The sequence below is a fragment of the Cavia porcellus genome, unplaced genomic scaffold, assembly GCF_034190915.1.
Source record: "Cavia porcellus strain 051 isolate PalLab524CR breed Dunkin Hartley unplaced genomic scaffold, mCavPor4.1 scaffold_29, whole genome shotgun sequence".
NCBI classification, from domain to species: domain Eukaryota; kingdom Metazoa; phylum Chordata; class Mammalia; order Rodentia; family Caviidae; genus Cavia; species Cavia porcellus.
The window spans coordinates 2,126,508-2,150,232 of NW_026947512.1; the positions used below are offsets into that span (position 1 = coordinate 2,126,508).

The 23,725-nt window shown below is 38.0% G+C and overlaps 1 protein-coding gene across 1 annotated transcript in view; it reads right to left on the bottom strand.

Moving 5' to 3' along the window:
- CUNH1orf21 (chromosome unknown C1orf21 homolog) overlaps positions 1–23,725 on the bottom strand; it is a 220,465-nt gene that overhangs the window by 42,672 nt on the left and 154,068 nt on the right. The window contains exon 4 of the mRNA XM_003474917.5: positions 1,077–1,153. Coding sequence (XP_003474965.2) covers positions 1,077–1,153 — 77 coding nt within the window. The remainder of the gene's footprint in view (positions 1–1,076; positions 1,154–23,725) is intronic.

Below are 23,725 nucleotides of genomic sequence, written 5' to 3' on the forward strand. Positions count from 1 at the left end.
CCTGAATGATAATGAAAGGCACATCCATATAATTAACATCCACATTGAGAAATAGAGCTCTGGTTCCACAGTCTTGTAATCTGTCAGGCAAAACCTTATACTAAACTCAGTTTTGAATTTAATGCCTTTCACTGCTTTGCCTCTCCTTATTGTTTTACTGTTCACTAGACTGCTTATTTCTGTTTTTGAACTTCATTGAAATAAAGCCATATGTAGGCACATACTTGAGATTCTGCCATTTGGTGTATTATGGGCCACCCATTTTCATTGATGTGTAGTATTCCCCATCATATTGCAGTTTTGCTGCCCACTATTGTCTTTGATGGAAATTTGGTGTTACCTTCAAGGGCTCATGTAAATGAGCTCAAAATATATCTTCTGCCACAAGAATTTCCTAAGGGTATACACCTGGGATTGGTACTGCAGGGTAAAGCATGCTTAGAGTCAATTTTATAAGAGTATGTAAATTGTTTTACAATAGGAATATCTACTGATCCATTCCCAGTTGATACTTTGTATTGTTAGATTTTTAAGCTGTTGTCAATTTGGGAGTATGAACCACATGTTTTCTTTTGTGTGTAACAGCCATTTATTTCCAATTCACTCAAATAGTTACTCCTGTCTTTAGCCGCTACTCTATGGCTTCTCTGTCTTTTACTTACTCATTGGTGGAATTACTTTGCGTATTCTGGATACTCACATATGTGGTCTTCCTCCATTTTGTGGCTTTTTACTTCTGACAATATATTTTGATAAACAGAAGTCCTTAATTTTAGTGTAGCCATTTTCATTAATGATTTTCCTTAAGACTTGCATTGTTTTGTGTCCTAATCAAAACTTCCCTTATCCCATGATTATAAAGTTGTTTCTCTCCATTTTCTGCTAGCTGGTGTGCAACTGTGAGCTCTGTGGTACACTGCGGAGGTTTTGGGACTCTCCTGAGTTCACACTGTCACAATTACTAACGCTTTATATATATTAAGTTTTGCTTACCTGGTGGGCAAAATGGAGCTCATTCTGAAAACATTTTCAGTTTAAAAAAAAAAAACATAAGAAAAATAAAAACCAGAACTTACTTTGCTCTGGATTGATGAACTAATCCAGGAATCTCTTTATTAGTTTTAAGTCTTACATTTGAGCTGGCATTTTTTTCCTGTAACACACAAGCATACACATGGAAAAGACAAGATCAGAATCTGAATTTAAACAGTAGCATGAATTTTCATAACAGAAATGTTAGGTAGAGCTCTTCAGGGTTCTCTACCATGACTAGTTACTTCACAAGAATAGAAATCTTCACAATGGTGTGACACAATACAAATAGAAATCACAAGACATTTTAACAGGGAACACTGGAATAGAGGAATTATTACATCGATGATAGTTTAAAAGCAATGGACACCTAATATGTAGTTGTTCAATTATAACACAGAATCAAAGAATAGGAGATTCTTGTGTCAAAAAAAGAGAAGTAGCAGTATATTCACATTGTCTACTTGTCAAAGTTAACTGATTTCAGTGATTTTATTTGTAAAGTTAATTGCAGTTACCGAGATACAGTTTGCACAGAACCTACCAGTGACAAGGATGAGAATATGACTAAAAGTAATGATTTTCATTTCCTCAAAAACACTGTTAATGATTTAGAATGCCTTAATACTAGCCTGGATTCAAGAAGGGCTTCTTGGGCATTTTCACCTGCCCTGATTTCTTATTTCCGGCACACCATTCACATGGGAAGGAAATACTCTCGATTCTTAAATGTAAACACACCAGTTGCAATCTCAGCGCTACTGTTCTTATGTTTTTAAAGAAATATGCAGAAAGACGTTATAATTTCATTGCAAATCTACTAAAGTGAAAGGAAACATAATTCTAAGCCTATTTAGAAGGCAACGATTACACATTCCAGCAACTTGAAGTGTGGCTGTAATTAGTGTCTATGACGAATAAAAACTGCTGTGGGGAAACTCAATATTCTCACCCCATGTGGAGTGAATTGGGAAGCCATGTAACACAGATGGTCCCAAAATGGGTTCTTTACTGCTCATATTTCTCCTAGGACAGCAGAAGCCAGTTAAGCCTGTGGAATTCCAATGATGTATGTGCTGTGGTTGTTTGTTATTTACCATGTACGTATCTGTATCAATTAGTGCTCTAAAAAATAAGGTAATTTTGTTGTGTTCCAGAAAAATAAAGTGACAATTCTCTTGCAGTCAATCTGACATTTTCTGCCTCACAATAAAATTGAGAATGTTTTCAGTGAACAATTGAGAAGTTTAAGTCCCTTCAGCACATGCAGACAGGCAGGTGAACTATCTTTTCTTTTACAAAGTCCATGGAAGAATAAGAAAACTCTAATGGACTCGATGCAGAAGGGCAGGGCCAGGTCCTCTCTTACCATTGGGCTGTAATGGCTGGTGTGGTGGTACTCGGCAAATAGTGGCGGAATGAATGAACAACGCCAAACACACGATTAATCGACCTTTAGAAGTAAGAGATAAATAGCTCTAATGTAGTCTCTGCAAGACTATATAAAGGTTCCTTTCAAGTTGTTCATTTTATTCCTTATGTTATGTCCTTACATGTTCTTCCTTATACTGTGTCCTATACTTATGTCTTCTTTGGTTAAACATTGAAAATGGGTGTATATGATACGACAGACCCTTACCCTTTTCTTTGTACATGTAATTTCCCACCTAAACTCTTTGGGTTTAAATGATACACCATAATTTTTCAACATTGTTGAGGTAGGAAGTCACTTTCAAATCTAAGAATACAAACGATATGCAACAGTAATCTATTTATATTCAAATTCATTAAACTATATCCTTCATAATTACATTTATTCATAAAATCTTCCTTAAAATCTTGTTGTGTAGTTAAAAAAGAAGAGTCCCTCCTAAACAACGGAGGCTCAAAGGATGAATAGGAGAGAGAGCAAGTATCTTTACATTTTCCAATTTGAAAACATATATAATAATAAACTTTCTATTACACATATATTTATTTTTACAGTCACTCACCAAGACCAATCATGATTATTTACTGAGCACTTACTATGTCAGGCACTATTTTCAGCAATTTACACGTATTAACTCATTTTAATGCCTATAATATCTTCCTAAGATGGGTACCATTGTTCCCACTTTATAGATAAGCAAGCTGAGGTATCAAGAGGTGAAGTACTCCCCTGGAATCATACAAGTAATACTGTAAGTAGCAATACTGGGATTTGAACTCAAGCAGTTTTCTTCCAGAGTCCATGCTACTAGCCACCAGGCCAGTAGTTAAACTTTTTAGCTTTAAGACCTTTTTACTTATAGTATTCAAAGTTTGACCCACTTTATTATACAATATGAAAATAATCACACGTGTTTAAACTTCCATTCATCTCCTCAAAAGCTGGTACTACATTCTCACCACCATGCCCACACACATCAGAAATCTTAGTCGACACTACCAAGCTCACAGTGGTAAGTACAAAGTTTTCCAACCTTTTATGAAAGTAGTTTGCCAAATTCCCAGGTCTAAATACCCATAATTTATTTGTATTTTTTAAACACAGAAATAGTATACCATTAAAAAAAAAGGAAGAGCTGCTAGTTCAGCTTGCAACTCAACTGTAAAAGTGTTTTTTTTTTTTTTTGGTGATAATCATCTCACTTGGGTGTGCAGAAGAAATGCTTTATGCATACCTCCAATTTTACACCCTAGACTATTAAAAAGACATGCACCTAGAAGCCACAAGATTTAATAAAAGTAAATAATTTGTACTGTTTCATCAAGGGAATTCTTAAGTGAAAGCAGAATTTCCTTTTCTATCTGAGTCCGGGATGATGGTGAGTACAATGATTACCGTATTTCTCCCTTTTCAGTTGCCAAGGAAAGGCCTGAGGCTGAGTAATTTGTAAAGATGGATTTATTTAGATTGGTATTGAAGGCTCAAGGTCTACAATCGGCTCCCTACCTGTCCAGCCTCTTGTGAGGGTTCCTTCAGCTGCATCACAACATGGTAGACAAGGGAAAGGGAGGTTACGCCATGCAGAGGAGGCCACACCTACGGAGTGCTCTCACGTTACAACCCACCTGGAAAGCACTAACAGACTCCATGAGATCAGCATTGATTTCTTTGGGGAAAAGTGTCCTAATGACCTAATTATCTCTTCCTTCACCACTGAAAGGTTCCACTACCTCTCAAAATTAATGCACCACAACCTGTGAGTCAGGAAGCTTTGGGAGATTGTATCTTAAACCACAGTGAATACAACTAGAGTCTCATGCCATGATCCTGGTTTAGTCTAAGACATCTTTAGTCCTATCTACTAATGTTTTTTTTTGTACTGGGAATTGAATTCAGGACCTTGAGCTGGCAGGCAGCTGCTATGTCACTGAGCTAGATCCCCAGCCTCTACTGTTGCTCTTGCACAACAGTGTAAATGTTAATACAGTGAAAAAGCCAAACAAATGGGCCTTGAGTGTTACTGGGAAAATACCTTGAGAATTTCCAAGCAGTCTGCACACTACAATTTGACCACAGTCCCTTTATTTCCATAGGAAAAAAATCAATCATTTAATTATGCTATCCACCTTGCTTTAAAAAAATTAATAACCTTATTGAGGTAAAATTCCGTAGACTTTTCCCTATCTTAATTGTATGATGAAATGATTTTAGGACATGTAAAGAGCTGTGTGATCATCAAAATTCAGGTTTAACACAAGTCTATCATTCTAAAAGACTGCCTCATAACAATTTGCATTTAATTCCTGTTCTCATCCAGAGATGCAGGTAACCACAAGTCTGCTTTCTACCTCTTTGGCTTTCCTGGATGAATATAAATGGAGTCACACGATATGCAGCCTTTGTGTTTGATGTTTTTTTCACTTTACATAATGTTTTTGAGGCTCATCCTTGTAGCATTTACCAGTATTTCATTTATTTTAATTGCTCAGTAAGATTCTAACGTGTAAAGAGACCACGTTTTGTTCACCTACCCATCACTTGATGGATGTGCAGATTGGTGATGTTATAAATAAATGTTGTTAGGAACATTCACATGCAAGCCTTTGTGCAGACATGTTTCATTTCTCTTTGGTGGATTTCTAGGAGTGGAACTGTCGGATTACGTAGTAAGTCTGTGTTTCACTATTGAAGATACTGACAAACTGTGCTTCAAAGTGCTGCATTAGTTTACATTCCCATCAGCAGTGCATCACGGATCCAGGTTCTCCACCACCCCATCACCAATACCTGGTATAGCCTTTAGATTACGGCCATTCCAGGGGCAGACAGTAGTGTCTCATTGTGGGTTTTATTTTAAAAACATGAGGTTTAAAGATTTGTTTTTATTTTTCTGTGCATCCTGCAGAACACGTAGGACCTGGCTACACGGAAGTATCTGTATGTTCAATGAATTGCTGCATTTGTATAAAGAAGTCAGTTTAAGAAAAAACAAGTCAGTTTTATGGACATATATGGACATATATATATACACATATATTTATAAACATAATTAATTTCTACTTTGGGATTCATTTTCTAGGAGTGTTTTAAAGAGTCTTTTGAAAGAGCCTTTTAGAGAGTCTTTTTAGAAAAGAAAAAAACTGCAAGTAATGAATCAGGCTGAAGGAATGAGAAAGGTGGTGGCAGCAGAGAGACGTGTGGTCACTACCAGAATCAACTCAGATGGAGCACACCAAGCATAAAGGGCTGAGAACCGTGTGAAATCTGCACTGCTCCAGGGACAGGAAAAGGAAGTTAAACTGGGAGAATATGGAAGAGACAACTAGGACGTTGTTTTCCTTAGCAAGACAAAAGCTATTTTAATGATATGTGATCCTTGTAAACCAAGTACTCTATGTATAATAAACGAGAACAGCCTGGTGTGGTTGCATACGCCTGTCATCACAGCACTTGGGGGACAGAGGCAGGAGAATCATTGTGAATTTGAGACCAGCCTGGGCTACACAGTGAGGTCAAGGCCAGCCTGCACTGCTTAGCAAGAGCCTGTCTCAAAAAGACAAAAATAAATAGATAAATAAAATAAAATAAAATAAAATAAACTGAGAACAACTGGGTGAAGATGAAAAGCCATTTGAAAGGGCAGTTTGTTTTCATGGATTCATCTAATACTCATCTCAGAAGCATCCTGGATACCTCTGAAAAAGCAGATGCACAAGTCCCCTTGAAGACATACAAACATACAGAAGATGAGTCTCTGTGACCAAGCCCAGGAATCTACAGTTTAAACAAAAGTCTAGGGAGCTTTGCAAAGTTTGAGGAATGGCTGGGCATGGTGCGCGTGCCCGTAACCTCAGCTACACTAGAGTGAGGCCTCAGGTCTGCAAGGTTGAGGCCAGTTTTGGCAACTTAGTGAGACTCTACCTTAAAATAAAAATAAAAATAAAAATAAAAGCTGCAGAAATGATCAGTGGTAGAGTGCTTGCCTAAAATGTGTGCATCTGTGAGGGTCTAGGTTCAATCCCTAGTACAGTAAAACGTTTTTGAGCTTCTGTTCCAGAGAAAAGCTATTTCCATTCTTAGGATTTTCCATTTATCCTTCCATGGAGAAGTTTTCCAGCCCTGGTATTCAGCAGAGCTGCTTTGAGCCTCATCATTTGAAAAGGCATCTATTTTTCAAAAACATTGGCCAACTACTGTCAGGTAGTAAGCGACAGGCTTAATGAAGTTTTCCTTTGCTTGGAATAATCTGATTTCTTTATGAACAGATCACACTTGAATGTCAGAGTGAACCTACCATTCCCGTCTTAGTTCTCTGACACTGAAGACAGCCAAACTGACTGTGTGTATGTTGCGGTCCAGAGCTCTCCACTCCTGCTGCATCATTTCCCAAAGGGAAGTAAGAATACAGGGAGAGATCCTTGGTTCCTTTAAAATGTTCCTTTACCTCCTTAATTGTAAAGAAGGCAGCACCTTATTTATAGCTCAGGATGCCTATAGGAAGCTCCTTCCCTGTAGGCAAGAGATTCAACATCTTTTTTCCTATCACTTCTTTTTAAAATTTTTATTTTTATTGATAAATGTTTGCAGAAAATCCTGGTTAAATTCATCATGAGGATTTGGTGCCTGTATATAACACACCTTATCCTTTTTCCCTTCCTTTCCTCTTTTCTTCCTCTATATCTTGGCACCCTTCTCATTTGCAAAAGACCTATTCCTATTTCCTATTATCTCCTATCAATACTTCTTTTCTCTCAGGCTGACGGGACATAGGCAGCTACAGTTCTGTAAGCTTCCCTTTTCTAGTTGGTTCTGAGTTAGAAGTGTGGGGAGGAATCTCATATTCTCTTTTTGGACCCAGCAATCCAAGGCATCCAAGATGATTCTGAGATGAGTGTTAGATGGATCCATGAAAACAATAGGAAGTTCTGTCTTCACAGAAATCCTAGGGTAGTGAGGGTTGGAGTAAAAGTAATAGTTCCTTCTAATGAGTGTTCTAAACAAAGAAATGACACAAAAGGTCTACATAGGAAATCTCAAAAGATTTGTCCCTCACACAAATTGTGTGTATGCATTTAACTAGTGCACTTCAGAAAGCACATGAAGACAAAAAATAAACAAACAAACAAACAACAACAACAACAAAATCCCAAATAAACCCAAAACAAATATAAGCAAGAGATTTAGGAACATGCATCCACATTTTAAAAATAAGAGCTTATCTATATAAAGCAAAAACTTCAGTTTTGGGGATTATTTGGGGATAATTTGTTGTCTTATATTTGATTTCTCAAGTGGTATTAATATAAGGTAGGATACCACATATTTCAAATAAAAGGAATGCTATTAACTTTTTCAGCATAGTAGTGGTCAGCTGAGCTACACTCATTCTACTGGATCTGCTGGATGTTTACAAATGGAGAGGCTGAAGCCATCGGGGGTAGCTATTAACTGGGGCTACCATATCATTAAAATTACATGAAGTCAGCACTTTGATTTTAAGTACCTGTCCATGGAAATTATTAGTATTTTGTTACAATTATTTACTAGCAATGAAGTTGGCATGTAAAGTATCTGCTTTTTGGAAGTCTTTTTTTCTATAAATGAAAATATAGTGCTGCATCTCATTTTATATCAAACAAATGTGGAGTAAGGAAAGTCAGTTTTAAAGCGTTTAATATGTTTCATGCCATAGCTTCTTAAGGCAGACTGGAAACATTTAAAATAATCTTTAAAAAGTAACAGTTATAAGAAATGCTCAGAACAGACTTGATGCATATTAAAAAATCTAGAACAGAATTATTAAGTTACTGTGTCAGTAACTAATAGAGGCAAACTACAATTTGTAAATTCCACTGAGAATTATAAGTTAAGAGATATTTAAACAAGATATATTTTCAAGTTTCTCAAAGAAATAATTATATGCAAATGCAGAGAATAAACTAATTTGGAAGAAATATATTCAATTTTTTCCCAAGATGCTTTTATTATGATAAGGTAGGTTATATTGCAGTAAAAACAACACCTTGTATCAGGAGTTTAATAGAATACATATTTATTTCTTCCATGTGCTACATGCAGTGCAGGACGCAGGAGGATCTGCTCATGCCACTTCTGCAGGCATTCACGCTAACAAAGGCCCTAAGTCCTCATGTGCTTTCATAATTACCAGGGCTGGAGTTGAGCAGAGGCTAAATAAATGCTCGTATATACTCAGCCAAAGCATGCCACAGGACACCCAGGTTGAAGTCTAGAGAAAACATAATCTTACAGTGTGTCAGTAGGATGAAAACTGGAATAGTTATAGGTAGTCCTACTCGTTACCAAAATTCTATTTTTTAAAAAAACACATATTCTTATCATGGAACTAACATTAATCATAAAGCTCTCCTGTTCTGAGTCATCTGATATGTAACATGTCAAGTATCTTATTTATATTAACATATGTGTTTCATAAAAATATGGAAAAAAAACTTTACTGAAAGTGTATACTGGGCCAAAATGCCATTCAGAGTTTAGAATTCAGAATAAATTGTAACTGTTTAGCTAACTGACAGCAGTCGTGAGCACGGGTAAAACTGTGCTAAATAAACCTGGACGTAACAAAAGCTGTGGGCATTATTCCAGAAAACTGTGAATGCGTGTGTGCGTGCGCGTGCACACACAGTACATACACACACACCTTTATTTCATTTCTTCCTTTCTGTTTTTTTGAAACAGGCTCTTATTAGGTAGCTTAGATAGCCTTGAACTTACTAGGTAGCCCAGGCAAGCCTCGAACTTCGGAATGCTGGGATAACAGGTTCGCACCACTACACCTGGCCATTTCTTCATTTCTCATTTTTCTTTCAGAACCATGAAATAAACCAAATTACATGGGAATGGGAAGAAATCACATAACTGTGCCCCATGAGAACAATAATGGTTTTAGAAACTCAACTGTGAACTCTGCCTGCCTCTTGGTACCTGGAAAACTGTATTTGATTGCTGACTAGTACAAAATAAGTCTGAAAGCAAGATTTCCCTGCTAAAATTATAGTCAACAAAACAAAAGTGTATTTGATCAAAGTTGACAAAATATTACAACAAAGTATGTGTTATCCATATGCATTTAATTTTTCCACAAAAGAAGCCACAATTTGTGCAGAATTGTTAAACTTTTTCTGTGATATACTAAAATCTTGACCGTTTTTTCTCACTAAGCTGAGAAACTGCAAATGTCAAAGCTAAAAACAAAAAGTTAAATGATCCAGTTTTTCCCAAAGGGATGATCTTTTTTCTTACATTCAGTGCACGTATAAGCCAGCCAAAACTTAAAATCAGACTTCAGCCCCACAGAAATAGCTGGACACACCCACAACTCTTTTTAATTTCGTAACTGTCAGTGCCCAGAAAAATGTGCTGAGTTTCCTACCGTGGGTGCAACAAATTAACACAAGTGTAGCGGCTTAAAACAACACAAATTTATTACCTTGTACTCTGGAGGTCAGAGCTAAAATCTGGAGAATGTTTCCTGGCCTTCTCTAACTTCTAGACACTACCTGCTTTCTTGGCCCATGGCCTCTTCTCCATCCTCAAAGCCAGAAGTGGAGCACTGTCTCTCCAGTCTCTACTTCTGTCTTCTTTTTAAGTTCTAATTCTCCTGTCCCTCTCTTGTAAGGATCCTTGTGATTTATTCTGAGTCCACCCAAATAGTTCAACATAATATTAAGATCTGTAATTTAGTCACATCTACAAAGTCCTGTTTACCATGTAGGATAAGAGAGATTCACACCCATTCTATATGCAAAATGCACTAACTCATCACTAGGTTCCCTGAATTTTCAGCCCATTTTAGCAACAACTCAAGTTGCAAATCCCATTTAAGTCTCATCAGCTCAAAAGCCCCAAGCCTCACATCTTAGTCATATAAATTATCCTGAGTAAGGCTCCGGCTATAATCCATGCTAAAGCACAATTCCCCAGCATCTATGAACATGTAGAACTAGAAAACAAGTTATCTGTTCCTTAAATACAATGATGCACATGAATAAAATGCCAACTACAGGCATTCCCATTCAAAAGAGGAAAAATGGAAAAATATAATGATCAAATTCAAGTGATTTCAAAATCTAACTGGGTAAACTCCATTAGGCTTTAAGGACTGAGAATAATCAGTCCTCTGTGATTCAAGATTCTGCCATCTGGGCCTGCAGCTCTGTCTCTGTAATCATTTTTCCTTCTATTGAAGGGTGGTACGTTTGTAGCTGAGGGGTTGTATTGGCTTGTTTCCTTTCTATAGAACTTTGGGAATCAGACAACCTTCTTTCACATCACACCATCTCTTTCAATTCAAACTGCCAGAATTCTGGTGCTATAACACCTTCAAGAACTCCATGGGTCTCCTGTGTACATCACGGAAATTCACTCTTCCACGTTTTCCTGGACAACCCTCTGTCGACTCCTGGCTTCGCCTGAGATGGCTGAGCAAATGAGTAAATCACATTCCTAATCTATGCAAAGACTCATCTGTATGACCTTTTACTTTTCCAGGAATTAGCAAACGGTTATCCCGTCACACCCTTGGCTTTCCTTCTACAACATGCTTCCCTAATAGCAAATCTCCTAGTTTAATGTCTTTTACAATGTGGGCGGGCTGAGAACTTTCTGAAATCATCCAGTACTTTAAAAAAATGTATCAGTTCTTTCCTCAGTTCGTCCTTTCCTTCTCACATCAGCTTACAGCACAGCAGTTCAGCTGACTCTTTCACACTGTAACCTAAGGGTCACCTTTCCTTCAGTTACAAACAGCGTGCTCCTCTACCCTTCACATCTCCCACAAGTGGTGCCTTCTATGTCACATTTCTGCCAACAATTTCTTTAGGATGTCGGATATTTCCTAAGATAGGTTTTCTCTATCATGCTCTTCACTTTGCTCTGAGCCTTCACCTTAAGTGTTCCATATTTGTATTTTTAACAGTTTGTTTCAAGCAATCTAAATCTTTTCTACCATGTTCCTCAAAATTCTTAAAGTCTCTGCTCCCTTTCCAATTCTAAAGGCAATTCTGTATTTTAAAGACCTTATTACAAAAGGACTATATTTCAAGTTATAAAAATCTGTATTGGTTTCTTATCACAACTTAATATATTACCACAGAATCATTGCTTGGGAAACAGAAGTGGCCAAAATCTAAAACTACTTCAAAGGGCTGGATGCTATGAGAGAGAATTTCTTTCATTGGCTTTTCTCACTTCTAGAGCTGCCTACCCTGGCTCATTGCTCCATTCTTAATCTTTAAGATAGTATCTTAGCACCTCTCCTTTTTGACCTCTGCTTCTATCTTTGTATCTTCTTTTACTAACTGATTCTCCTCTCTCCTTTTAGGAATAGTCATTGTTCCATAACGTTGAGTGAAATAAATCAGACACAAGCTTAAGTATTACATGGTTTCTCTTATATGAGAAACCCAAGTGATAAATAAAAAGCACAAAAAAAGGTAGATAATAGTAATTAGAGAGGTCAATCTTTCTCAAATGTGAAGGGGGGAAGGAAGGAAATGGAGATTAAAAAAAGGAGGAATGAAGACATATTATGTATATGTACCAACTACAGAGGAATGTAAGCATTATGTACTGCAAACATATTCCAATAAAAAAATCCCACTGCCAAAAAATTTAATTTTCTATTTTAAGGTTTCTAGTTTTACTATTAAAAGTATAACATTTTTATTTAACTTCTTCCTTCAACCTACTTTATAGGTCTATTAAGTTCAACCCAATCAAGATGCGCTTATGTTTCTTGGAACTTAAATACATACCTGTGATTGCTCTGAAGTGGTCTCAGAATGTGACTCATTTGTGATACTAGTAACTCTTAAAGGAGATACTTCAACTATAACATTGCCTAGGGCTGGAATAGGTGACAACTGAGAAAAGTAAACTAGTGTTTGCGTAAGAGGATCACTCTAGTTATGTGAATAAACGCCAAGTTTCTTTAAAACATAAAAAAATAAATAACAAGAACACATAATTATACTGGGCTCAACTGGCTAATCCTGGATATTTCTTAGATTCTAGAATCTCTAGATTCTTAATCTAGTCTCATTTGCAAAATCTCTTTTTTATGTAAGGTGCCACATTTACATATTTGAAGAATTAAGGGGCCAGAATTTAGCTCAGCAGCATAAGTGCCTGCTTGCCAAGTGGCGAGGTCATGAGTTTGATCATTGCTATTAAAAAAAAAAAAAGAATTAATATGTAGACATTGGTGGAGATGAAGAATCATCATTCTGTATACCACACTTGAAAAACTCATTGCTCTCAGGTTGAATCAGTTTTGAACCCAAATCTATGGAGTATAATGAAAAGTATACAGGGACAGAAACATGGATTACTAAGTACTGGTGGAAAGCCATATAAAACCTAATGGCCCACTCTTTACTTTCCTTTATGCGCTAGACTGTGCCAGCAAGTCAGGGATACAATCCTCACCCATTAATGAAAATAAGATAGCAAAAAAGATGTTGTAAAGAAGTATGTGGTGGAAGCACTGGCAACACTCCAGGGGAGGCGGTTAGGGAAGCTTCTTGGAGTAATCAGTCGAATGATTACTTAAGTAAGATGAACCCAGACACTGAGAGCCACAGAGGCATGTGGGACAGGAGAGTGCGTGAGTGTTTTGCAAGACTGTTAGAAGGACTATGGGCAAAAAGAGCAGGGGCTGTACCATGAAAAAGTTCACACTTGAGCTTTAGATTGTCCTTTGAAACAAGGGGGGACTACTGAAGCAGTTTTTGAAGCTTCTGACAAAATGTTAGAATGTTTCAAAGCTGGAAGCAGAGAGCAGTCAGGAAAATCTGCCTATAATACATGACAGATTTTATAGGGAGCTGAATAGAGACAAGAGGAGACCACAGTGAGGGTGGGCCTTGACCAACTATCTTTCAGTTTGCTCTTGTGTGACCTGAGCAGCTTCCATAACCTCTGGGCTCCTGCTTTCTCAGTGGTGAAGTGGGAAAAAAGTAGTCCCGGCTTTCCTGGATGGCCTGTTATACTGGAAGCGTATAACAAATGATTGCTCACTTATACTGACAAAAAATCAGTACAAAAGAGGGACTGGAGAGCTGTCAGAGAATCAGTGAGTGCTTAGTATTCTAACCATCTTGCTCAGTGTTGAGGGATACAACAGTTGCAAATGCCAAGAAACAAAAGCCAAAAGCTAAACAATAACATAAGAGGTGGTAAGATCTGAGGTCAATTGAATTCAGAGGGGAAAAAAGAAGAGTAAGAACAAATGCCTGAGTGTTGGCTTAGCTCTCAGCAGAAAACGGTGGTAACCAAATGAAAAATAAAGTAGGCTTCAGGCTCCTGGTAGGAGGATGAAATTTGGATAAAAACAGGTACTTTGTCTTTACTGCTGAGTGCACAGTTGACTGGTAGATATTCCAAATAAAGAAAATTATTTGGATAAGAAAAAAAAAAAGCTGAGACTGGCTATTAATGCTGAAGTGCTTTAAAAAAATAAGTAACAAAGTTAAGCTTCAAGTTCTATACCTGGATGGCCTGAAGAGTCAGGAGAAATTGGAAGAAAATATACCCTGGACATGCTATATTCAAATGTGTAGCATTATAGACAACAGGCCTTATATATACTACATCTTCCATATGTGTGAAGCCCAGTCAGTACTCATTTAGAAGCAAGGCAAGTGACAGTCTTGTCGTGTGCACGTGTGTGTGTGTGTGTGTGTGTGTGTGTGTGTGTGTGTGTGAGGTCTATAGGAATGCACTGCAGGTGGAGGGAACACCTGCTGGAGGCCTGGACACCTGAGGGCCTGGCGCACTCAGGGAAATGAAGAAAAACCATGTGAGTTTATAGCTGGAGTGTGGAGTGACAAATAAAATTTTTCTAGGAGTGACAGAGAGCTCTCGAGGTTTTTCCAGTAGGAAGTCACATGACCAGATCTGGGCTCTAGAAAGACCACTGCACGCCTGAAGTGCGAACCAGAAGCAGGAGCCTTCTCAGGAGTCCAGTGGAAGTATCCTGTGAGGGGAAAACAGGGTGCGATTTTTAGTTGGCATTTTGATAGGCTGGCTGTTCCTGGTGAACCTGAAGCCAGGAGGTAGTGGAGACTCAAGGACTTTGGACAACGGAGAGAAATTTCAGTCCCCAGGGACACACTGAGGGAGGTGCTGGGGAGAGAGGAGGGCAAGGACAGTGGCCAGCAGGACAGGGAAGACAGAGTGCAAATGTTCCAACCCTCTGTTGACAGTGCCAGAAACTCAAACTGGTCTAGTTCAAGTAGAGAAGTAACTGACTGGCCTTCCTTGTAGGAATGAGCTGATCTGGCCTAATGGATTCAGAGAGTCACACAATGCCCTTGCTTCCCTTCTCTCTCATTTTTGCTTACATGGTTGCATTTACTGTATGAGCCTCCTGGCAACTTGAGATGGAGCCCTTCCAATTCTGTGGCCCAGCAGGCAGGAGAGCTTCCCCTGTCGGCCCCCTGCACAGAAACCGAGGGAGCACAGATCAGCCTGAACAGCCAGCCAGGCACCTGCCGTCATGGCAAAGGTGGCCTCAGCTCGGGGTAGGACCCCGCCTGGGAAAAGAGAAGTAGCAGCCACTAACCTGCCGGTAAACTTCTTGCAATTTTTTTTCTATTAATAAACATATTCACACAAGGCACGTGACAAGGTTTCTTATATGCATTATGATTTTTAATGTTTTTTATTTTTTATGTACAAGGGGTTTGAAGTTCTGAACTGGTGAAAAACTGATTTTTTTCAAGTACTTCAAAATTAAATTTATTTTAAAGTAATGCATAAAATACAAATACTGTACATATTTATAGAATTTTTTTAGCTCTTCTACGATTAGTCCTGGTTAATTTTAAGTTCAGCTTTTCTCTTGCACACTTCCCATGAGAAGTCCTGGTACAGAAGGGAAGTCAATGTTTTTCATAGTACTGTTTTCCTCCAGTTTTTTAGCTAATGCCAGTTCTGCTCTGCTCTAATTATTTCACAGTGTGGATGAAGTTTGTCACTATATTTCTACATTGTCTTGACAATCGATTATCAAGTCTGTCATTGTAACATCATTGAGGTATTCTTAGTCTGACTTCTAGGTAAAGACCAGTTATAGTTAGGGGGTTGAACAACTTCTTTAAAATGAAAATGTACCTTACTCAAGCAATAGAGGGTATGTTGCATCTTTCTCCCACTCTTTTTAGAGAAATGTACTGCCAGAAATATCTTCATTCCAAATGCTGCAAAGAGAACTGATCCCGATATGCTTTCAAGGCGTGTGTTTATCCATGAGTTTCTTCATTGTTTATCTTTTCCAGCCTTTTGGCTTTTCAGAAGCTTTGAGCCTTATGTTTCCCTACTTTTGCACCCACATTTGGTCCACATTCTGAAAATACACCTGAGCTCAGCACCTGACTGCTGATGGGGGACAGAGACGGGTGCGGGAGCCTCGGCAGCCTGCCAGTGAGTAAGGACAGTGCACGTCATCTACGCTCCCTGCCTCTCACTTCTCTTCCTTCCAAGCTTTTTTCCTAGGGGATGTTTGTCTTGGGGGCTCACTACTCAATACACCGAACCTGAGTTTACTAAGTGCACCTCACGTAAGAGAGATTTTGGAACATTTCAACACCTTCTTCCCGTTGTTCCCACTCCCCCTGGGCCCGAGCATAAAGACTAATCTTAAGAGTCAGTTTACTTGTTCCTTGCCTCTCCACTTTAGTGAACATCCTCTCCTTTTTGAATAAAAAGAAAAAAGTAAAATAAATATTTAAGAGCTTTAGTGAACCGTATAAACCTGAATATAAGATGGTTCCAATTTTCTTAAAGAGATCCTCAGAAGTGTCCTGGTGTGGTTAACTATATAATTTCGTTAGGCGTGGGTGAAACCTTGAGATAATCTGGGTACAGGGACTTAAAAGTTGCTTTTTGCTAAAAGCACTAACCCTTCATGTGCGCCTGCAGCTCTCTCTTTGCTACCATACACTTAGGGCTGGATTCCTGTTAACTGCGTAAGGAGTGTCTCTCTAAAAACTTGTGATACAAAGTTGATTAGCCCTAACCTATCTAACCTCTCTTATCCTCCTTTAAGATCCACGACACTATGCTAAGACTTAGATGTCTTCCACTTCCAGGAACAGCCATTCTTGCAGGCCGATCACCCTGTGACGGTAACGAGGAGGTACCCAGGTAGGAGGAAATCTGGTGGGAAGGAGGGCTAATCATGTCATCATGGTAACCAAAGTGCTTTCCACAGAGCCAGAAGGACCTTGCTGAGTTAGACCTGAGATAATGAGCAGCCACACCAGAGTCTGACCATGACCATTTGACTATTTATGCCTCTTGCCTCTAGTTTGGTTCCTTCCCTATAAAATCCAGAAGCTCTTGTCAGTATGCTTGAAGACAGGCTTTAGGATGCTGGTTCCCCTGTTTTTTCCTACTGTGACCACAATGAATAATAAATTCCTTTTTTTGCTTAATCACCACCTGATTCTGATTGAACTCTTGAGGCAGCAGGTGGCCAAATCTGTCTGTTGGGTTCACCACTGTCAGGTCTCTGGCCTTGAATTCCAGTAAAAACTATATAGCTTAATTCAGATACATCTGCAGATACATTTAAATCATATGTTATGTATAAAGTTAGAAATTACTTTTTCACACTCACATTTCATGAAATAATTTAAACTGTTCTGATGTCTCTAACATCAGAATTTTCACAATCCTTTAGCATTGCTAACTTTTTGAGTTTTTTCTTGTTTTCAGGATGTATCCTCCTTACTTTTAACTTGTCTGAAATAAAGTGTACTTTGAATTCTTAATTCTAAGTCACCAGTAATATTCTGCATTGTTACTTATTGTCTTCCTCATCCTCTTCCTCATTGTTAAAGGCTGTTCACCACAATATACAGCAATAAAGACTAACAGGAATGATTATTTTTTTCTCATTTAGAAACCAGGTTAATTATGCTGGACGACTTCTACAAGCATCCAGATCATAAATGACAGCCAATGTTTTAAACTATTATGTTTCCCCTAAACTCTGTGTTCATAATACTGTGCCATGGAACTAACAGGCAAAGTAGCATTCATTTTTCTGATGAATTTTTTTCCGTAGAACTTTGTGTTCTGCCATGCCAAAATGTAGCAGACACTTTTTTCTAGCATGTGAATAATGATTTAAAGGATATCTTGCCAAAACCCAAGGTTTCTTGATAAAATTTAATAAAACACTGGAGGCTTTATTCCATTGCTCAAAATTTAATTTCAGTATGTTACAAAAAGCTCACAAATGTGAAGGCTTTTTCTGTAGTCCAACAGTGATTTGGTAGAAAATATGCTAAAGGCAACAAAACAAAACAAAATCCAGATAAATCACATGTACTGGGTCCCCCACTGTCTGTATTTCTCTCCTCAGTTCCCTCTTAATTATATGTTACAGAACACAAATCGCTAGACAAAAGCAAATCATGCTTAATGTACTTCTTACCAAGGACATATATATGCATTTGACTGATGTTTCCATGATAATTTATCAATAAAAAAATAACTTTTGATTCTTTGTTAAAGTTTCTCGTAATTATAAAAAAACAATAAAAATAATAGTTACCATTTGTGGAACTTCTTTTCAGTACTAGATGCCACACTAGGCACTTAGGGCATTAGCTGATCTAATGCAGATAAAATGTCAAGCCCAGACCCCAAAGGTACTAGCCCCATATAGTTATCTGCAACTATTACTTTTGCTGTTATTTTTTTTATCATTTAATCCTTATAACTATGAGGCAGGCATTATAACCAACAAGATCATTAAGGAAAACATTAAGGAAAGAGAGGCTCTGGGATGATATAAAATGCCAAGATGAAAGAGTTATTGGCTAAAATGGGGTCAGAACTCTGTATTTGCATTCCTTTCAATATATATATCTTTTAAAATTTTTAATAGTATATGCTGCGGTACATAATGATTCATTGTGGGAAGTCAGTACATGTACATAAAACAAATTATTAAATCTGTTTACTTCCCCAGTCCTCCTTCCCTACTCCTTCCATTTCTTGATCCCTTTCCATTTTGTAAAAGACCTACCTTCCACCCCGTCATTTTTGAAGTCCCATCTTCTGTTCCAGAATCTAAAGATGAGATGCAGGCCTGGTTGGAACATACAATTTTAATGACACAGCAGAGAATCCTGGAAATGCTTACATGGCCAACGCTCAGAAAGAGTAAGTGCCCCTGCCACTGTAAAGCCGGTCAAGGTGGACAATGTAAAGGGATGACATGGCCTGGAGTAGTAAATGACCAGGAGGAGAGAGTTAAGGAGTAACTGGTATGAACATGCCTTCTGTCAAGGTTTTCAAATTAAAATGTTCTAAAACATTATATATAGTAGCTAAATAATACATGTATCCAACGGTATGGGTAAGCTAGTTCTTACTAGGGAGAGCCAATTGTTAAATATTTAGGAATTTTGTAGGCCAACTAGTAGTAGTTTGAATTCAGCTTTGATGGGAAAATATTTTTTGGGGGGTGGGGTGGGAGAATTTATACCTTGGAAATTGGCAAACTATAAATCAGGACTTTCCTCACTTCTGCCAACAGCTTGTTTATCAGTATTGTTAAACATAAATCTTATTTAATAATCATAAAGATGTGTTTGCTATCTCTCCCTAATTCTTGTTTCCATGTTGACACATGTAGAGTGGCTTTACATAATTATGTAATAGTTTTTCTCTCAAATAAAAGCCCATTACATGTGGTCAAAGGAAAACTATATTCCCAGGGATTCTTTTAGATGGACTAATGGGTCATTATGCTATTATTATTTTTTTTTTTTTTAGTATCAGAGACTCTCAAAGCTTAGACTCTCTGGGCTCAGGCTTAGCACAATGGCTTCGTCATGGTGATCTCCACAGCACAGGCGCCTTTTCCTCACCTGGTGACAGTGAGATCTTTTCCAAAAAAGCACTAACAGACCATGACCAGTTTCTATTGTCATGTCATTTGGTTTTTAATTTTTTCTTTTCCAAATTAGAGAGTAAGCTATTTAGGTGACTCTCTTTGAAAGGAGAACATTGTTATATTCAAATGAGTTAAGTGTTTTCCTTGTTTAAGCTTCCAAAGAAGAGAAAAACCAAGCCTGTCAAAAATGTGAGGAGAGTAATAGAACTTTGCTAAATGGTGTACATGAGGACTTTCAACCATGTCCTAAAAAGTGTGCACCCTTCTATTTAAAGACCGGTGAGACCTGGCAATGTGAGCTGCTGCATCTTTTTAAGTAACCACCACCTGCTGGGCTGCTTCTAAATCACTTGAACAACTCCATGCCCTTTTGGACTCATACGAGCTGCAGAAGTCAGACAAAGCCAACTGGTGCTTTTTTCCATCTGGCAAAGAAAAGCCTCAAGGATGTCATCCTCATCTTCCCCGGAAGAACCACTTTCTCCCTTACTGTCCCTAGTTGAAATTTGTCACTCTGCTTATACACCCGTCTCTTCTTATTGTGGACTATTTTAAATATTTCCACTTAATAAAATGTAAGCCCTTTGAACGCGTCTTATCTGTCTTTGTTTACAGTAGATAACAGTGGTAGGCACTCACTGGGTGCTTGAGGAACAAGTAACTGAACTTTGCCCTCCTTTACCTCTGTGCTACAGTGCTCAGCAACTTTCATTTCACTCAAAATAAAGCTGGCCACGAAGACTGGAGAGAGTGTTCAGCTTCCAGTCTCTCCTGAACTTTAAATATTTTCCTGCCAGTTTCATCAAATCTTTTAAATGTCTATTCCTTATTCTTATATTTTTAAATCAAGTTTATTGGTACAATTTAGATATGCATAATGATCATATTCATCACAGGGAATTTGTACCTATATATATCTTGTTTCCTCTTTTTTCCCCCAAATTCCCTCCCCTCCCTTCAACTTCTCTTTCCCTCCTTATTTACAAAGCCTCGTTTCCATTGTATCCTTTTAAAATCACTTTATTCTTTTCCCTTTCTTTCTCCTCTCCTCCCTCTCCCCCCTTCCTAGTTCCCCTATCTTTTGAATCTTTTCTCCCTACTTCATAACACCTATTATATACACTTTGGTCCTTATTTACACTTTCAATTTCTCATATCAGAGAAACAATGCAATATTTACATATGTGTGACCAATTTATTTTACTTAAGAGGATAGTCTCAAGATGCATTCACCTAGAAATGTCTTAAGTATATCCATCTTCATGACAGATGGTCTGTCTATCTATCTATCTATCTATCTATCTGTCTGTCTGTCTGTATCTTTTTACCCATTCCGAGGTTGATGGAGATTTCAATTTTTCCCAAGATTTAGCTAGTACAAACTGTGTTAAAATAAACATGAGTGCAAATGTATCACTGTGATATGATGTTTTCATTCTTCTGGAAAGATACCTAGAAGGGGGATAGCTGGGTCAAACTCATCTTAGTTTTTGAGGAATCTCCATACTGATTTCCATAGTCATTGCATCAGTCCACACTCCCACCAGTAGTGGAGAAGTGTTTCTTTTTCCACACAACCTCTCCAGTATGTTATTGGTTGATTTCTTGATAAGGGCCATTCTTTCTAGAGTGAGATGGAATTTCAGCATTTTTTAATTTGCATCTGTCAAATGACTGATAATGTTGAACATTTTTCATATATTTGCCATTTGTATTTCTTTCTCTGAGAAGTGTATATTCATCTCAGATGTCATTTTTGGGTCTTTAAATTTGGGGCGCCTGATTTTTTTCAGTTCTTTATATATTCTAGTTATTAGTCTCTTGTCAACTGGCTAAAATTTTTTCCCACTCTGCAGGTTGTCTATTCACTCTATTGGTGATCCCTTTTACTGTGAAAAAGCTTTTCAATAAGATGAAATCCAAGTTGTTGTTTCTTTGTGAAAGGTTTCTGCCCTAGTATAAATTACTGACCATTATGGCAGTGGTCTAACATGTGGAAGGCCAAAGCAAAAACATTTACCCTGACGACTACCTCTTCCTCCTCTTTCAGCCCTGATTACAACTTTCTCTTTCCTTTCCCATGCATGGGAAGAGAATTCCAATCAGTTCCTCATGTCATCAATGCCCACCCCAAGCACTGCTTCTGGTCAGAGGTCATAAAACCTCCTGTCGCGTTGGTGTCTGGCAGAGGAGAATGCCCCACCCCATGAGTGGTGTGCTCTTCTCCATGTCCTCAATGAAGACCATTTTTTATCTTTTTTTTGCTTCTCTATTGTGCTGGAGAACCCTAACACTTTGTATTGTCTCATGTGCCATCAGGGTTTTGTTCATGAAATCTTTGCCCATAGGTATGTCTTCAGGAGTTCTACCTATTCTCTCTTCCAGTAGGTTTAGTGCTTCTGTTTTAATGTTTAGATCTGTGATCCATTTCAATTTTAGTTTAGTGCATGGTAAGAAACATGGGTCTGGTTTTAGTCTTTGGCATATGGAAAGCCAGTTTTTCCAACTGTACTATAATAAGATGGAAAACATTTACATAGTCTGTAATCTTAAAGGACAACTGCTGTGCCCCATAATCCACTCAACAACAGTGATCTGTGGGCTTGTTCTGCTGGAAAAACTCCAGATTCCATAAAGGGCTGATATGAAGGACTTAGCAACACACCCAGGCTCATACGTGCAGAGCCTTTTAGATGCTTGTGGACTTTGAGAACTCAGGAGTGAGCTAGGTGAAAAAACTATGGCACTTGGGGCTTGTTTATAATTTCAATGCCAATTCACTTTACAGAGAGAAACCCCATATAATTTTCTAGTGAGAGGAAATAAAATTAGACTAGAAACAAAAAGCAATTGAAGGAACCTCAATGAATGTAATGGCCCGGATGAGAAAGAACTGGTATTCAGAAAATAGATTCAGTCTGGGGACTAGAAAACTAGGGCTCTGATAGCCAGATTTTAAAGAACAAGACTCTGTACTTTCTGTCTAGAAAATACTTAAATTCTCAGAAGCTCGATTTCTTAATCTATGAAAGAGGTAACAGTGTATCTTTCATAAGTGCTATTATTCCATTAAGTGAGATGAAACAAGATAATGCAAGTACCTGGCACATGATAACTGTTCCATAATTCTTAGGTATTATTTATCTTCGTGGTGCATTGTTCTGCTTTTATTAGTAGTAATAATAGTACTGAGTTGTGGTCCACTAGGAAGAGGCAGGCCCGGGGGCATGACCTTGAAAGTACGTTCTCTCACTCCCTGCTCCCTGCTGCCATGAATTGAGCACTTTCATTTCTGCTGTGCCCCTCTGCTATCCTGTGTCTGCCTTGGAGCTAGATGACCATGGACTAAAATTGTGAGCCAAAGTAAATTTCTGCTCCTTTAAGTTGTGAGCAGTGGGTATTTTGTGCGAGAGATAAAAAGTGACTAAGGTAATAACTAGAGATAGAAGGTACATCTTGTCTTCTACTTGTATCTTGGTTGTCAAATGGATGAGAACAAATCATCTTGCTACTCAGAATGTAGGTTTTCATTGAAAGCTCTCACTTCACTTTAGTTTTCTTGCCCTTAATAGAATCTGTCTGTAAGGAATGAGGCTGGCGACTCTAGGGTCTCCTTTATAAACAACTTTCAGTCAATCCTGCATCTCCTGTATTTACAGAGATATTTGGTAGTAGAAATTCCTGAGCCTCTGCCATCTCTATAATATAACTGGCTTTCTTATGTTAGCTGAGTCAGTGTTTACTCTCTCTGCTTGGTGATTTACAGAATGTTGATACTGTGGTCTCCTGTTCTCTTAGTATCTGAGGATTACTATTGCTATTCTATGAAGTCTGACAGCTGTGGTCTATCTATTCCATATAGCCCAGGGTAGGCAGTTTGTATGTATTTTCTAATTCTATAGTCATATACAACTGTTGTTTTTACTACTTCCATTTAGAGTTGAGAAGTTTCAATAACTTCACCAATGTCTCTCAAAGGGTTTGAACTCAGCTGATGACAGAACCCAAGATATAGATTACAATAACACCCAAGAGTAGCTGGTGAAATAATGTTAACAATGACTGCCAACCATCACTGGGAATTCATTTCCCAGTTCATTAACTGCAACAGTTCCATAAAACAGCTATCGTTTCTATTAACCCATTTTATAGAAGAGGAAGCTAAGTGACAGAGTGGTAAAAGATCCTGCCCAAGGTCACAAAGTCAGAAACTGTGTCCCTATATGCTCACCAAACACATGTCTACTTGAAGATGTCCAAACCTCTCCAGCTCGTTTTTTTCTTCTCTTTCCTAAATAACTTACTAA